The sequence below is a fragment of the Pyrus communis genome, chromosome 12, assembly GCF_963583255.1.
Source record: "Pyrus communis chromosome 12, drPyrComm1.1, whole genome shotgun sequence".
Classification (NCBI taxonomy): domain Eukaryota; kingdom Viridiplantae; phylum Streptophyta; class Magnoliopsida; order Rosales; family Rosaceae; genus Pyrus; species Pyrus communis.
In genome coordinates, this window is record NC_084814.1 from 17,217,633 (window position 1) to 17,234,890 (window position 17,258).

Sequence of the window (17,258 nt, forward strand, 5' to 3'; positions counted from 1 at the left end):
GGATTGACATTCTGTCGTTCAAAGAATTACCGTGAAACTAAAACCAATACAATCACGAATGCATATAGTAGACTTATCCAAAAAAATCATTTGAAAACCTTATTGAAGAAGTAAATTTGAACAAAAACAATCCAAAATTGAAAAGTAAAATCCATCTATGGTAAAGAAAACAAATTGTAATCTCTATATGGTAAGGGCTTGTACCCATCTTCTACCAACGGTCAAGGCTCATTACCGGACGTCAAACAATAATTCAATCTCGAAAGTTAATTTGAATTTGAAAAAACTTACCGTTGGGCCGCCCCCTCTTTATATACAACCTCTCTCTCCCCCCATACAACCACTAAATTTCAAATTCAAAATCCTCCGGCCTCCTCTCTCTCTCTCTCTCTCTGTGCCATGGCTGACACTGCAATCGCCGAAATGCCCAACAGGAAGCCAAGGGCCAGCCGAAGGGCACTCAAGGACAAAAACCCATCTGGAAATGCAGCCAATATCCTCGCAGGAAAGGTCTCGGACGCCGCTCCGAGCCCGATCCAAACACCATCGGACTCCAACCCAGTGAAGGAGAACCACGAGAGCCTCTCTCAGACTCGCACCTCCCCCAAGAAGTCGGGCAAAGCTACGGCTTCTAAGAAACAGGCCAATCAGAAGAAGACCCAACCGTCGTCATTCGAGAAAGAACTCGAAGAAATGCAAGAGAAGCTGCACGCGATGAAGCTCGAAAAGGAGAAAACCGAGGAGCTCCTGAAGGAGAAGGATGAGATGTTGAAGACCAAGGAGGAAGATCTTGCTATGAAGGGCCGAGAGCAAGACAAGCTTCAGATGGAGTTGAAGAAGCTGCAGAAGCTCAAGGAGTTCAAACCCACCATGGTCTGTTTCCTTGATCCCTTTTATTTTCTTCATTTGCGTCCTTATTTCTGCATGCGTATTATCCTCTGTTTGGATGCTGAGAAAATACATTATGGATCTGAAGTTTGGTTGGGTGATTATTAATTTTGGGTTCTTAAATTTGTTTGGTTACTTGTTAATTGTAAAAAAAAAAAATAAAGGAAAAAATCCCTGAGCGTTCTTGACTTATATGTTCTTAGGGTTTCTGTTCTCGATCGCCTTTCCTGGAATTTGTTTTGTTGCATTGGCTTGATGATTAGGGTTCACATGAAATTTGGTTGATGATTTGGGATTTTTATGCTTTTTGGTTACTGGTAAATTGCCCAAAAACGGGTTTGTAATTTTTTATTTCTTGGGTGTTTGATCGAAGCGATTCGATGATTTTGAAATGGGGTTGACATAATGGTTACTTATTTTTCATCAGGCATTCCCAATTGCTCAATCAGTGCAAGACAAGAAAAAGAAGGGTTGCCCTGAGAAGAAAATGCCAGCTCCTGCTTACATCTTATGGTGCAAAGATCAATGGGCTGAGGTAAGTTACAGATTAGAACGCTACGGTTGTTCGGAGATATACGTGAGAAACAATTTCTGACTCTGCTTTTGTGGTTTTGATGCAGATCAAGAAGGAGAACCCTGAAGCAGATTTTAAGGAAGTCTCGAACATTTTGGGGGCCAAGTGGAAGAACGTCAGTGCTGAAGAGAAGAAGCCTTACGAAGAGAGGTACCAGGCCGAGAAGGAAGCTTACCTGAAAGTGACTACGAAAGAGAAGCGCGAGGTGGAAGCAATGCATCTCTTGGAGGAGGAGAACAAGCAGAAGACAGCTATGGAGTTGCTTGAACAATACCTACAGTTCAAGCAAGAAGCTGAAATGGAGAACAAGAAAACCAAGAAGGAAAAGGATCCATTGAAACCCAAGCATCCAATGTCGGCATTTTTTCTGTTCACAAACGACAGGCGACCAGCTCTGGCTGCAGAGAACAAAACTGTCACTGAGGTATTTGAAAATCACCATCCCCACATGAAAAGCCTCATAGCATATTTTAATTTGTCAATTTTGGGACTATTTCGTAGGTTGCAAAGATCACGGGTGAAGAATGGAAAAACATGACGGAGGAACAAAAATTGCCTTATGAGGAGATGGCTAGGAAGAACAAGGAGAAGTATATGCAAGAGATGGAGGTTTACAAGCAGAATAAGGAAGAGGAAGCTTCCAATCTCAAAAAGGAAGAGGAAGAGCTGATGAAACTGCAAAAGCATGAAGCCCTGCAGCTTCTCAAGAAGAAGGAGAAGACTGAAAACATAATCAAGGTTTGCTTACTACTAAGCAAGCTGTGGTCTCCATTATTTTACTGATTTTGTTGCTGTTGTATTATTAGTTGGTTGCTAATCAAGTTGTAACGGATTAACAGAAAACGAAGGAGGAGCAGAAGAAGAAGAAGAAGGAAGAAATGAAGAATGTTGACCCCAACAAGCCCAAGAAGCCTGCATCCTCTTACCTCTTGTTCAGGTAACGTTCCTCGTTAAATGCTGTAGTCTTGTAATGTCTTATACATGAAACCCTGTAAAGGGCAAAATCGGGGTCACGCGATGAGAAATAAAAACTGATTTCGGTTTTGTTTTGAATAATGCAGCAAGGAAGCAAGAAAGGCTCTGTTGGAGGAGAGACCAGGGACTAACAGCACCACCATTACTGCAATGATTTCACTGAAATGGAAGGTACGGGATTGAATTTGGGTTCGGAAGTCGCGTTTGGTAAATTAATTAAAACTGATCCTATTTTTTGTTTCACTTGTTGGGTTATATAGGAAATGAAGGAAGAAGAGAAAAAGGTTTGGAATGAGAAGGCAGCTGAAGCAATGGAAGCATACAAGAAGGAGGTAGAGGAATATAACAAAAGTGCCTCTGTTAATTGATGATGATCAGACGGTGTTCAAATGTTGGTGAACCATTTGTAGGAGTTTCATGCCCATCACTTTGATGGCTAATTTGACTTTTTTCTTTCTTTCTTTTTAGTGTCAACTTTGATGTCAGCCTTAGCATTTGCTAACTATGAATGAAAGATTTGAATGATTCAAATTCAAGAGTAAACCTGATCTGATTATTGAACAAATGTTTTCCTTGACTTCACTAAACTTCATATAATCACTTCAAACAATGCCCTACAAATCAGTTGGATTGTAGGTACCGATCACATCCAAGTCTTTGCTTGCTTGCTGTGCACAACTTCATACAATCAATTCTCTGGTGGCGGCAGAAATTGGTCACCAGTTGCATAACCACCGCAGACATTACATGGCTCTAAAACTTGATATGAGCAAGGCCTACTACCGAGTGGAATGGGGTTTTCTCCGGTGAATGATGGAAAAAACATGGCTTTGCCCAGGTTTGAATTAATTTGGTGATGAACTGCGTCATGTTGGTCTCCTATTCCTTTTTAATTAATGGTGCACAGACGGCCATAGGCCTAATATTTTGCCTCCATTTCCAACCGAGAGCCCTGTCACATGGCTCGTTTTAGCCCTGTCACAAAAAACCGTCTTCAACTGAGGGCTAAAGAGCCATAGGGCCAATATTTTACCTCCATTTCCAACCGAGAGCCCTGTCACATGGCTCGTTTTAGCCCTGTCACAAAAAACCGTCTCCAACTGAGGGCTAAAGAGTCATAGGGCCAAACATATTATTATTTAAAAACTACAACTTAAATTCAAATCCAACGGCTAAGTAACGTCAGCTATGGATTTGAATTTTTTTTTTTGGGCTATAAATAGGGCGGAATTGTTGTAGGAATGGCTTAGGTATTGCTTAAAAATAATTTTTTTTTTTTTTAATTTCATAAACCAGGGCATAATTTAAAATTTTTAATGATTTAGGAATGGCTTAGGTGTTTATGAAAGGCTTAGGAAAAATAAAAATAAAAATAAGGGAATTTTTAAATTTCATAAACAAAAATTTGGCCAAAAAGATTAAAAAAAACAAAAAACATTTGAATCCAACGGTAACTAGCTGTTGAATTTCAAATTTTGGCAATCATTCCTGTCGGTTATACCTGACAGGAATAAGTACTATTACTGTCAGTTATATCCGACAGGTTTAATCAAAATTTTGGCCTAGCTAGGGGCTGGCTGGCTAGTTGGATGGACCAGCTGATTGGCCCTTTGGCCTTTTCAGATTTTGTGGGACCCACAAGCCCTTTGGCCTAGTCCTCGATTGGAGACGATTTCCGGACAATTTTCAGCCCCTGAACCCTTCGGTTGGAGATGGCCTAAGTTTGTAGATTTTTGTAAAGTAAATGACATAGAAGTTGATGATTGGATTATTGCTTAAGTGTTAATAAACATGCTTATTCCTATTGGTGACACATCATTTAGTTTGCAAAATTTGTTTCCAAATTTAGTTTCTCTGGCATTACCCCACTTTATTTCTTATGAACTAGATGAGGGTAATTTATGATTGGTTGTCTCAACTAATAGGATTGAAGGACATATTTGCCATCAAATCTTAACATAGATTTAACGGAAGGAAATTACAATTGAATCATATTGCTAACGGAAATTACAATTGAATCTGTATTGCTAACGGACTGGACCATAAGGTCATGAATAACAATTTTTTCAACCACATGGACCGGATTAAAACCAGGGTCACACCACAGCGATCATGAAAATGATTTGGCCTTAATTTTTAGGCATAAAAGATTATTCTAGTTTAAATTGATTTGTTTCATAATTTGTCTTTTTATCTACATGGACAAATTTAATTGCCACATAGCAAAAATGTAGGCTGAATTTACCACATCATCCTATAATGGAAAATTTAACGTATTTTTAAAATTGATGTATGACATTGGTATAAAATCTTGAGCCCTTGTATAAAATTGACAAAAATTAAAAGACATGTATGACTTTGAAATTAGACGAAAATTTGAGGGGGCAAAATGAAGTTTACCAAGATTTGGTCCTCGACTATGTTGCAAACTAATTGGAAAGACCAAAACACCCCTTAAGAGCATCCCAATGGAGGTTTTATATTTCATGAGGCTACTACGTTTTAAGCTCTCCTGAGAAATTTCATGTCCAATGAGTTGGAAAATGGGGCTAGATCCACCACTTGGACTAGCAACTTCATTTCTTAAGTAGCATAAAATTAGGCTACATCTAGCCCCAAAAAACTGTGGGTCTCACGAGAAAAGTAGCAACTCATGTGAACTAAATTCTATCACTCTCATTCCACTTGCAAATACACTTATACTCTCATTTAATTCTTTTTCCTTACATATTTTTGTTCCAAAGATCCTGCTACATTTTGTTTGTATATTCTATCACTCTCATTCCTTACACTTATACTCTCATTTAATTCTATCACTCTCATTCCACTTCAAATACACTTATACTCTCATTTAATTCTTTTTCCTTACATATTTTTGTTCCAAAGATCCTGCTACATTTTGTTTGTATATTTAATGCTTAAGACATAAAATGATATAAGCTATTCTACTAAAAGGCTCACTTTTATTAATAAAAAAAAATTAGATTTCCCCTTTAAAACTCATTTTTCTTTGCCTTTAACAAACCATATATATTTTTTCCTGACTTAAACCTGTTTATTGGGTTTTAACAAAAAAAAAAAAAAAAATTATTTTGATTTATGACTCAGATTATAAAATTTTATCGTCCTAAAATGCCCCTTATTATGTGATAAAACATTTGGTTGTGTTTGTTTGTAATTTACTGCAATTAGGCCAATTAATGATTGATTTAAATTCCATGAGAATTAAATTTTCAAATTGATTTAACGTTCATGGGCATTCGTGTGTGAAATTTTTAAATAATTTTTTTTTCAAAATTGTAAGATACTAATTTACCAATTGGTATGCTAGGTAAATTGTTGTGTTGCAAGTGAAAATCAAATTATTTCAGAAGTCAAAGTAGGGGTTTGTATCTTTCAACGGATGACATTGAGATAAGAGAATATAATTTGGGGTGTGCTATCCACACACCCCTTTTTACATCTCACACACCCTTGTTAATTTATGTCTGTTGATATTCTTCAATTCATCCGATCCGAGGGTTAAAAACCAAAAAGGTGTGGAAGAAGTAAAAAGGGATGTGTGGATATCACACTCCTATAATTTAATGAACGGTTCATAAGTGATAAAATTTAATTTTGTCATAATTTGAACTTTTTTAGATTTAAAGGTTCATAAAAAAATTAAGATAACATGTTTAAAAATCAACTTAAAAAAAGGTAACACAAAAAAAAATTATTACGTAATCAAATTACTACATAAATAGCCCCATATAGAGCCCGAAAGAAATAGCCTCTTATTGTGAGATTTTTTTTTTTTTTTTTTGAATAAACGATTCTATGTATACTAAGGGAGAGATGAGAGTTTAGCCTCACAATGATCTAGTAATAATGTGGTTCAAATTTATCTTTGGCAGGAATCGAATCGACATCTCACTTACAAATGAAGAAAAATATCATCTATAGAGATTCTTTTATAAAGCCCTAAAGATTTCTGGGAACTCTAAAATGGACTATATCGACTACTTTTTTCAGCCCTATATAGAGCCTCCCATTGGAAATGCTCTAACAATACCTCGGCTGAAGGAGAAACAAGGGGCAATTCTGTAAAATAACCGGTGAGGGGTTTCAGTTTGACTGTTTGAGAATAACTTAATAAGTTAAAGACAGCGTCAAGGTTTCCCTCGGGTGGCAAAAGGTCTCCCCCGCGCATTTTAGCGTAGTGGATACGCGCAACCAGCTACTTCCAAGTTCCAACAACTCCGCTAGCCTACGCCGCCCCTGCCCACATTAAATCGTCCCTTAACCTGCACACCCCCTGCCGCATCTCCTCCTCCTCCTCCTCCTCTCTCTGCGGTTCTCGAATCAAACGATGACGGGGCCTCCCGATCCCGAACCCCTCCTCGGAGCCCGCCGCGAAAACGACGCCGGCGCTGTCTTCGTCCTCCAATCCAAAGGTCAAACGCCAGCCCTCCCCACCACCCGTTTAATCAACTGTATTTTTGAAATTCCGATTTGTATATTTACTTGGTGTGTATGCAAATACAGGGCAGTGGTGGCATGCGGGGTTCCATCTGACGACGTCGATAGTGGGACCCACAATACTGACGCTGCCGTACGCGTTCAGAGGGCTGGGGTGGGGGCCGGGGTTCCTGTGCCTGACCATCATGGGCCTGGTCACCTTCTACTCTTACTACCTCATGTCGAAGGTGCTCGACTACTGCGAGAAGGAGGGTCGCCGCCACATCCGATTCCGTGAACTCGCCGCCGACGTCTTAGGTAACTACTCTACTTATGCGTCAAGACGACGTCGTAGCTTGTTATTTACATTTTGCTTCCCTGACGAGGCAGCAGAGTCGTGTTCACATCGCTGAGATCGTTTTTCGTGATTTGGGAATGTTAGCTTTGATTTTTGCATGCACATAGTGTCTCAGACTAATAATACAGTGTCGCGTGGAAACTTACACATGGTTTGTTAGGGATGCCACAGTGACGATGTATCTATGGCATGTAGGTATTTGTTGGGTTTGCTAATTTTTAGTCCTAGTGCTAAACAAGTTGCATTTTATTAAGCACTTGTATATAAGGAGTCTTGGATTATGAACTAATTAAGTGTGGGATTTTGGCTTTTTGCTTTTTTTCTTATAGGGTCAGGATGGATGTATTATTTCGTCATATTCATTCAAACGGCTATAAACACTGGGGTTGGAATAGGAGCAATTTTGCTTTCTGGGGAATGCCTTAAGGTATATATTGCATCATCATTATCATCACTTCACTTCAACGCATGCAATAATGTGTTGGCTTATCACCGAAATATATTAGTTTATCTATAAGAGAAGTGATTTCTGCACACTCGTTTTCTCCCTTTGCACAACTTTGGATCGAATAAATCAGAAGGGAATCAAGGGACTAAAATAAACTTGGTCTACAGAAGGAGAAAAAACAGTGCGTCGAAATCATTTCCCTGTCTTAAAGGGTAATGCTGTTTTTTTGTTTCTTTGTTTTGTTTTTTGATTTTATGTTTAGTGGGGTGTATGATGACTGATGAGTACGGCATGCATTTTTGCTCATGTATTAAAAAGAATGATATTAATAGGTGAATTACTCAACTTTTAGACATTTGTTCAGTGGAAGCTATTAGCTTCCCACATGCTTCAGCTGCCTTTGGTTTGTAAAGAGTTGTGGCAGTTGCTTCACAAATTATAATTGGTAAAATTTATAGGCAACAAATTAGTCATCTCTTAATTCCCAAAATCTTATCTCTACGCTGACATTTCTTTTTTTCGTTGAACATCCATATCTGCGTAGGAGATTAAGATTAGTAAACTCTTCAGCGACCAAGATTTTCATAATCTTCATTCTTCACCCACAGTTAGGAAGGTCTAAAAATGCATTCACAAGACCCACATTCAATTAGCTTCACAGCAATCAATTGGTCACATTCCTTAATATCTATGCACACCTAGCTGCATTGATCAAATCAGTACCTTGACCTTGATTTGAAATCGGGCGAAAATTTGTATTTAGATTCATTTGGATGTGCCCAATTAAGAACATAGCTGAAGCATTTTTTGGATCATGACTTTGGTTGTGACCGAAAGATCACAGGTTCGAGTCATGGAAATAGTCTCATTGCAAAGCAAGGGTAAGGCTGCGTACAATAGACGTCCCCCTCTGATCCTCGAAAAGTAGGGAGCCTTGTTGGCTTGCGGTCATCCTTTACCTTTTGTCAATATGAATTTATGTTCAGAGAATGATCAGAAAGAGCTAGTGCATGGATATGCCATCACAACGGCTACCAAACCATTAGGGAAGCATAATCCAAATCATCAACTTATTCTTAATCCTATAGTTCTTTTCAATTCTCATACAGTTGGAAAGGAAAGTAGTTGGGTTTGAAAGAACAAAAGTATAAGGGTAATTGAAAATTTGGATAAAACTTAATTTGATCAAGCAAATAGCACATTGTTGTGTTTTTCGGCAGAATGATCAGATAGAGCTAATACATAATTTTGCCATCATCACCACTTTCAAACCAATAGGGATACGAATCTAAGTCTCATCTCAATCTCCCAGTTTCACATCAAAACCACACACAACATAAAAACGAAAAACGATTAACAGAAAAGCACTTGCTTGTTGTAGCCTTAAGGAAGCTGAAGCAGTCTTCTGTAGGCGCAAAGCAAGTTGATCACATTTGCATGTTGAGCTGGTTCAGCACCAACAAACCAGTTACTACTGACATTTTCTAAACCAAAAAGAAAAGAATTTTCATATTGAACTTCGATGGAACAATGTCATATGGATCAATGAATATTTGCATGCTTTCATTGTAAGTGCTAATAAAAAACTTAAATTACGTTTTATTCAGAAACTGTTTTCTATGGTAGATGTGTTGGTTTTACTCTTTTTCAGCATTACAGTGCAGTAGTTAGATTCTATTAACCTTGCAATGTCTTATTGTCAACTTGTTTTATTGTAAGATTATGTATTCAGAGCTTTCTCCGAATGGATCTCTGAAATTGTACCACTTCATAGCCATGGTTACCGTGGTAATGATAGTCATCTCTCAGCTTCCAACTTTCCACTCCCTCAGGCACATCAACTTTGTTTCGCTGCTTCTCAGCTTGGGCTACTCATTCCTGGTGGTCGGTGCTTGTATTTATGCAGGTACTTCATCCTTCAACATCTCTTCAACGTACTCATTTATATTTTGCTTTCATGCGTTACTTATACAAAGAAATTGTATAAATGTATCTTTCTGGCCATCTTTCATGCAGCTTGTGCTTTTTCCCTAGTTCAAAATTTCATTATGTTCGCTAGGAAAAAAAAAGGAGTTAATAACTTGATTCTTCTGGAGGAGTTAAGAGCAACAATTTTTTTCTCTGCACCAAAACTTGCATTGGTCATTAACAATTCTCATCCCTCATGAGTCCTAATTTGGCATGCAGTGTGGATTTGTATGACATGCATGTGCATAAGTGGACTTTTATTGTTAAAATGGAATTATAACAATCAAGATGTTTAATCTTCAGTAAGCAATGACGGATTTTTGTCAACAAGGGGCCACATAACCTATTCAGTTATTCGATCTATCATGAAATTTGTTTATCTATTATAGAAAAGAAAGTTCTAATTGTGTGGTAAACGTCTCTTTTTTCCTCTAGGTACCTCTAAGAACGCTCCTGCACGGGACTATTCCTTAGAATCTTCCACTTCAACAAGGCTCTTCAATGCCTTCACTTCCATCTCCATATTTGCTGCTATTTTCGGGAATGGAATACTACCTGAAATACAAGTAAATACTGCATCTTTAGATCTTTTTATCGGTTTTAGAATTCCAAGCTTCAAATGCTAGTTTGCACAACTGTGATGTCATCTGGTAGCCTCCTTGGAAACACGGATGTGAATTTCTAGTTTTGTTTTGCGAATATCAATTTCCACCTAGTTTCAGTGTCAAAATGTGAACATAAATGACAATGCCGAACAATCTCTTGCTTGGCTTATGCTTCTTCGTAAAATTTTATCGTATGCCAATGGATCGATGCAGGCAACCTTGGCGCCACCAGCTACCGGAAAGATGGTGAAGGGTCTTGTGATGTGTTACACAGTAATTTTCATTACTTTCTATTCGACAGCAGTGTCCGGATACTGGGTGTTTGGGAACAAATCTAGTTCAAATATTCTCAATAGCCTAATGCCTGATGAGGGACCTTCTCTCGCTCCTACTTGGGTTCTTGGACTTACTGTGATCTTTGTACTCCTTCAGCTTCTTGCCATTGGCCTGGTAAGCTCACAGCTTACTCTTGCCCTTTTAAGAAAATTGAGATTTTAATTTCCTAGGCTGTATAAATTTGTATTGAGTTTGTCTTTCTCTGATATGGTGCAGGTTTATTCTCAAGTTGCTTATGAGATCATGGAACAGAAATCAGCAGATGTCAAACAAGGAATGTTCTCAAAAAGGAATCTCATTCCCCGAATAATTCTTCGGTCGCTGTACATGGTACTCTGCGGATTTTTCGCAGCAATGCTTCCATTTTTCGGCGACATAAGCGGCGTGGTTGGAGCTGTCGGCTTCATCCCATTAGATTTCATCCTCCCAATGCTTCTCTACAACAAAACCTACAAGCCTGCAAAATCATCATTCAATTACTGGATGAACATATCCATAATCATCGTCTTCACAGGTGCAGGACTTTTGGGCACATTCTCCTCTGTAAGGAAACTGGTTCTTGATGCCAGCAAATTTAAGCTGTTTAGTGATGATGTGGTTGATTAAGCTCTCAAATCAAACCGCCATTGCCCGGCCCCGGCCCTGAAGAAGCTGTATCATTAATAGAATTATGATAGGCTCATCGTTTGATTTTTATGATAGTCTTCACGTGATTGTAGTATTAGAGCATAAATCATTATTACACCTAGTTTTGTTCATATTAGAATATCTCTACATGAACTCGTGTATCAACATATGTTGATGAGCACTTGATGTGATATGTTTATTTATGCGAGATTATGTGATATCAATCATTATGTGTTTATTTACGCAATATTGAAACATATGGCATTCTTGGAATATTGCATGTTACGGTAAGTATTTTCATACTGTACATAATATGTAACTGTATTTGTTTTACGATGATGGGTTATTACGTTTTCAAAAAGGTTTATATATTTAGTCCCACTTACCTTGTTTTTCATCCTTCCAGGTTTTAGTAGCAAAGCTTTTGTGTCGACGAAGATTCTTGGCAAAAGTTGGTATAGGAGAGTACCTTCAGTGGTATAATTCTCATTCTAGTTTTACTGTACTTTACTTATACTCTGACATCACGTGTGAAATGAGTTCATTCTCGCTCACAAGCGCACTCTTACATTTAGGCATTTTTAGATATAAATTTACTCACATTTCTACATAACTACATTTTATGGCTTTGTCACCTTTCTGGTGTTAGCTAGCACAGCTCAATTTGGAATCCAAGTGGACATTCCGGGTCGGGATGTGTTAACTTGAAGACGAGAGGGAATAGGGAGACACCGGTCTTCCCATATTTTCACACAATCGCCCCTACCAATTTGCCAACAGGATCCCCTGTTTATGATAGTCCTGCCTCTATACACACTCTTCCCAAAAAAAGGAGTTCCCATCTTTTGTAACCACATCCAGGAAAGAACATTGGCGATGGTACTTGGCTTTTAGGACCCGTGCGACAATGGATGATAACAACCTGACTTGTTAATGGTTTGATTTGAAATTTGTTATTTTTGTGCCGGGTTAACGAGTCGCCTAATGTATAAACCTAGCAAATAGGTCGTGCTCTCATCGTTTTTATGTCAAATCCGTTATCTTAATGGGATGACTCGATAATGATTCGACTCGTAACAGATTATTAATAGATGATCCGATAACGACCCAACGTGTTAATAAGTTAACCCAAAACCTATTACTTTCATATCTTTTATCGTCGAGTTAATACATCGTGCTAACAATTATTTGATATTATGTGCATATATATGTTGCATAAAATTAAATTACATATTTTTGTCATAAATATGTCTTTTTTGATTTTTGCTTTCTAAGGATCTTCCCCGTTAGGGTTTGTCATTTATGTTCTATTTCAGACATGATTTTTTTTTTTTTTTTTTTTTTTTTTTTTTGGAATCTTCAAATATGATTTATTTGTCCCATTTGTTCTGCAATGAAAATTGGTTTATATTGGAAAAGATATGGTACTAAACTTCCACTTTTAAATTATACTAAATTCTTGGAGTATCTCCAAGCTTTCTCTCCCTTCATTTCCCCAATTATCTTTTTTTTTTCCGTCACTATATCATCTCCCTTGATATTTTTTTTCTTCCGATTCTCTCCTCCTGTCTCATTCTCTCTCTCTCTCTCTCTCTCTCTCTTTCTCTCTTTCTCTCTCTCTCTCTCTCAGGATAATCTCATTGCTTCGTCACTTCACCCTTTTCTGTTCGGCAGTGTCAAAACATTTGGTAAATTTTTATTTAAAAGTACTTTAAATGTGTATAATGACCAAAAAGATATGATGCTAAACTTCCACTTAAAATTATATATGCTAAATTTTAGAGCATCTCCAAACTCTCTCTCTTCAATTCCCAAATTTTCTTTGTTTTTTTCCGTCACTCTATCATCTCTCCCTTTATTTTTTCCATCCGATTCTCTCATCCTTTCTCATTCTCTCTCTCTCCCTCTCCCTCTCTCTCTCTCTCTCTCTCTCTCTCTCTCTCTCTCTCTCTCAGAGTCGAGAGAATCTCTTGCTCCGTTACTTCACCTTTTTTCGTCTGCCACTCCGCCCTCCGTCGTTTGTCACTCTACCACTGCGCCCTTCGCCATCTGCCACTTTGCTACTCCGCCGTTAGATCCACCACCACCGGTCCACCATGGTATCATATCGACCTTCACACAAGTCCATTGTATAGCATACAAAACCTACCATCATCGTTTCATCATTGAAATCTACAGTAGATAAACAGTGGGACAATGTCTTCGAATAATAGATGAATAGTTGGGGCTGGCCGTGGTTGGGGGGTCAGGCGTGGTCGCTAAAGTGTGGTCGGGGGTGGAAGACGGTTTCGTTTGATATGGTGGACTAGTGGAGGTGGCGGGCATTGGACAACGTAGTGAGGGTAAAGATTGTCTTTTTATTTAAAAAAAATTGCGGGTATTATTGAATTTTAGAAAGTTGTTTAAATGGTATATTATTCACTCCGCTTCTGATAAAAACATTGATTTGAGAAGCATGGTATGCCTTGCTTATACTTTTTTATTGATAACTAGTGATTGGCCCCGTAGGGCAGTGTCTTCGAATAATGGATGAATGGTTGGGGGTGGCCGTGGTTTGGTGGCTGGAGGTTACGTGTGGTCGCTAAAGTGTTGTCGGGGGTGGAGGACGGTTGCGTTTGATATAGTGGACTAGTGGAGGTGGAGGACATTGGACAATGTAGTGAAGGTAAAGATTGTTTTTATATTTGTAAAAATGTGAGGGTATTATTGAATTTTAGAAAGTTTTATTAAATGATACTATTCATTCCGTCTTTTTTACGGAAAAAAAAAAAAAAAACTATTTTGAAAAGTATGGTAGACTTTGCTTTTTATTTTCTATTGCTAGAGGGAACGCAGTTTTTGACAAAGAAAAAAAAAACTATTTTTTTGGATGCCTAAATTAAAAAGTTTTTAAATAAGAGTAATGCTATGTAGATTAAATTTGTAAATTTAATTTAATTTTGGCAACTCCAAACTTGACCTTCCAGATACATTCCCCAATCGATTAATTTAAGACTTTATGCATCAACTGTATGGGAAATATCTATACTGATATTAAAAATGGCATATGATGCACAATCGATTAGTTTAAGACTTTATGGATCAACCGTATGGGAAATATCTGTACTGATATTAAAAATGGGATATGATGCACAATGTGATCACGTCATGGGTACATAATTTTCTTGCTGTAATTTTGTAGTTGGTCAAACTTTATGTTGTAATTAAAAAATATTAATGCGCATAAGTGTTTGCACGCAAAAGTATTCATCTCGATGTTCCAAGCTTGATTTTTCCCTCGCTCACCATCACTTGTATCCAATACATGTATATTTTTTTTGTTTTTAACATGTAACCCAATTTACCAACAACAAATATCCCTCTTTCTTCATTTTTCTTTTTTTCTTTTTAGATTGGACAAACATATCGTGTTTGTGTCATACTCGTTATTTTAACAGATCATGTTGTATCAAATCAATTATCTTAACAAGTTCTTAATAATAACCAGACTCATTAACAGGTTGTCATGGAACCTGTTATTTGCGTGTAGAGTTAATGTGTCATGCAAGAAATTGTCATGCATAATGTCTAAACCTAACAAACAGATCACGTTCGTGTTGTTCTTGTTTCATATCCATGATTTTAATGGGTAATTCTGTAACAACTTGACTCATTAACGAGTTCTTAATAAGTGATTCGATAACGAACTAACTCATTAACGAGTTGATCCGAAGCCTATCATATATAGTCTCTCTGTTTTGCTTGCTTTCTAAGAATCCTTCCCCGTTAAGGTTTTGTGTTCTAATTGGTTTATATTGGAAAAAATAAACAGCGGTACATGCATCGGCTTTTACTTTAAGCAAGTCGAAACAACTTTTTTTTTTTTTTTTAATTATCTTTAATTTCCCTTCGTTTTCTGTTTCTTGTTTCCCACATTTTGGTCATGAATGATAATTAATATAATCACGATCATAATACTAATGATATCATAAAGACTGCAATTATGAAATACAGAAAAGTCAAAGGCCAACTCAGTCTCTCCATTTCAATGATCCGAGGGCTGAATAAATTGGAAGCTTAATTGGAAAGGTTGCACACGGCAAAGGCAGAAAAGTAATGGTCCATGTGTTAAGACCGTGAAGATTGCAATTTGCAAGCAGCTACCCTCCTCTCCCTCTTACTTACATGTCACCATAAAACTCATAACCAACGCGTTTGATCCTTCACCAACCATTTTCAAAACCCCAAATAATTACACATATAAAACCCATCTCTCAAACCTTCTCCAACTTACCACCACCACCTCTTGCTTCTCTCTACTTTTCTCTCTAGATCTGTCTTTGTGATCGATTACGAAGTTATGGAGGTCGGCGCGTGTAGCTCAAGCGGTAAAGAGCATTTATCATCAACCCCACGTCAAAAATCAGATCAAGAGTTCGGCTCTTGTTATGCCCTTCTAAAGAGAGCTGATGAAGAGCACAAAGTAACAATTCAATCTGAAGCAACGGAAGTTGGAGGAGCTTATAGCGTGAGTGCTAAACAGAATTTGTCCTCAAACCGGCACCGTCGCTCACAACAAGAGTTTGGCTCTCGTCCTGCCCCTCAACTGAATCAAAAGAGAGTTGATGATCAAGGGCATAAAGCAATAAACCAATCTAAAGTAATGGACGGAGGAGGAGCTTATAGCATTGGTGCTAAAGAGCACTTATCCTCCAACCCACGTCGACGCTCACAGCAAGAGTTTGACTTTCGTCCTGCTCTTCATTTAAATCAGAAGAAAGTTCAAGACCCCAAAGCAAATGAATCCAAAGTTGTAGCAGCGAATAAGCCTAAGCTTGTGTGGGATTGTGGAAGCTCACTATACGACTCGTTCGAGCTCGACTCGTTCAAACGCCAACTCGACTCGGCCATATCATGCAGAACCATGTCAATGCCTCATCTGTCCGACCGCCGAGCTCCTCCTCCTCCGCCACAACCAGCCACCACAGCCTACACCAAGAAACCCTCATCAAATAAGCTCTCCCGTTCGATTCAAAAGCTCCTGCGCTCTGTGTTCAAGCCTAATAATAAACCAAGTAATAATAACAATTCTGGTGTCGTTCTTAGAATCCAAGATCATCAGCAAGCAAATATCAAGGATGGATTTTACGCTGTCTACGATACAACAGGTGCACTTACGACAATTCCAGAAGTGGTTCCTCACGAGTTTGATTTCGGTGGCCTCTCCCCCGAGATTGGGACGTTGATCAGAAGAACTGGATCGGAGCGATTTACAGCTTCAAGTACTGCTAGTATTGGTATTTCATATGCTTAATTAATTTATATTTTTATTAAATATAGCTGTAGAATATGAATTAGAATATGAATAATACGAATTTTTACACACACACACACACACACACACACACATATATATATATATATATATAGGGAAGTGTTATTGGTACTTCAAAAATTTCATTCTACACTCCTCACAAGTGTATTTTTCTTTCCTAATATAGAAAATTTGGAGTATAAAATGAGATTTTTGGAGTACTAATAATAATTCTTATATATATATATATATCCTATGTGTGTGTCGGTATGTAATACGTTTTTACCTTTTTATGTATATAGTATGTTATAGACTATTTTTTAAATTAATTTTACAAATCATGTGATGTATCGCTAGGAAATAAGCACCTTAATTAATACTTAAATCCAATCATCAACAATCACGTCATATGTTTGCAAAATTTGATCTAAATAATTGGTTTCCCTAACATTACTCTTTTTGATATAATATAGTAATTTTTTTTCATGGATATGTATGCATGTATGTGTGTGTGTATATATATATATATAGTATATTGGTTCATTAGTTTGGTTCATTAATTTGGTTCTCATGTTAATATATAGTGTGCTTAGATCCATGCTATTATTTATCATATCGCTTAGGGGTTTAGCAACTTTGACGATTTCATTAATGGTTACCATAATCTGGTCAACATGTGTGGCTTGGTCAATTAACTCTCTCAAACTTTTATTTGAGTGTTATAATTAGCCTGTTTCGTGATAAAA

At 37.6% G+C, this 17,258-nt stretch overlaps 3 protein-coding genes and 2 non-coding genes across 5 annotated transcripts; 3 read left to right on the forward strand and 2 right to left on the reverse strand.

The window, feature by feature from the left end:
* The first annotated feature begins 362 nt into the window (after positions 1-362).
* On the forward strand, positions 363-2,980 carry LOC137710974 (high mobility group B protein 6-like). Its single transcript, XM_068450155.1, has 7 exons — positions 363-873; positions 1,316-1,423; positions 1,509-1,886; positions 1,964-2,200; positions 2,302-2,399; positions 2,524-2,608; positions 2,698-2,980. Exons 1-7 carry the CDS (start codon positions 400-402, stop codon positions 2,803-2,805), a joined length of 1,488 nt encoding a protein of 495 aa, XP_068306256.1. The 5' UTR covers positions 363-399; the 3' UTR covers positions 2,806-2,980.
* A 3,632-nt stretch (positions 2,981-6,612) lies between these two features.
* LOC137711265 (probable GABA transporter 2) lies at positions 6,613-11,443 on the forward strand. The gene is made up of 7 exons (XM_068450498.1): positions 6,613-6,873; positions 6,965-7,195; positions 7,565-7,662; positions 9,403-9,589; positions 10,087-10,217; positions 10,470-10,706; positions 10,809-11,443. Exons 1-7 carry the CDS (start codon positions 6,789-6,791, stop codon positions 11,196-11,198), a joined length of 1,359 nt encoding a protein of 452 aa, XP_068306599.1. The 5' UTR covers positions 6,613-6,788; the 3' UTR covers positions 11,199-11,443.
* LOC137711794 (small nucleolar RNA Z102/R77) lies at positions 8,671-8,759 on the reverse strand. Its single transcript, XR_011065139.1, has one exon. It is a non-coding gene; the product is annotated as a small nucleolar RNA Z102/R77 (small nucleolar RNA).
* Positions 8,903-8,989, reverse strand: LOC137711793 (small nucleolar RNA Z102/R77). The gene has a single exon (XR_011065138.1). It is a non-coding gene; the product is annotated as a small nucleolar RNA Z102/R77 (small nucleolar RNA).
* A 4,015-nt stretch (positions 11,444-15,458) lies between the features above and the next one.
* On the forward strand, positions 15,459-16,538 carry LOC137711266 (uncharacterized). Its single transcript, XM_068450499.1, has one exon. It carries the CDS (start codon positions 15,559-15,561, stop codon positions 16,510-16,512), a length of 954 nt encoding a protein of 317 aa, XP_068306600.1. The 5' UTR covers positions 15,459-15,558; the 3' UTR covers positions 16,513-16,538.
* Positions 16,539-17,258: the final 720 nt, after the last annotated feature.

Bases quoted from the DNA above. Each gene is read 5' to 3' on its own strand.
- LOC137710974 (XM_068450155.1), top strand. From the start codon at position 400: ATGGCTGACACTGCAATCGCCGAAATGCCCAACAGGAAGCCAAGGGCC. The intron at 1,887-1,963 runs GTATTTGAAAAT...ACTATTTCGTAG, and splicing joins AGAACAAAACTGTCACTGAG to GTTGCAAAGATCACGGGTGA. The intron at 2,609-2,697 runs GTACGGGATTGA...TGGGTTATATAG, and splicing joins TGATTTCACTGAAATGGAAG to GAAATGAAGGAAGAAGAGAA.
- LOC137711265 (XM_068450498.1), top strand. From the start codon at position 6,789: ATGACGGGGCCTCCCGATCCCGAACCCCTCCTCGGAGCCCGCCGCGAA. The intron at 7,663-9,402 runs GTATATATTGCA...TTTTATTGTAAG, and splicing joins TTTCTGGGGAATGCCTTAAG to ATTATGTATTCAGAGCTTTC. The intron at 10,218-10,469 runs GTAAATACTGCA...GGATCGATGCAG, and splicing joins GAATACTACCTGAAATACAA to GCAACCTTGGCGCCACCAGC.
- LOC137711266 (XM_068450499.1), top strand. From the start codon at position 15,559: ATGGAGGTCGGCGCGTGTAGCTCAAGCGGTAAAGAGCATTTATCATCA.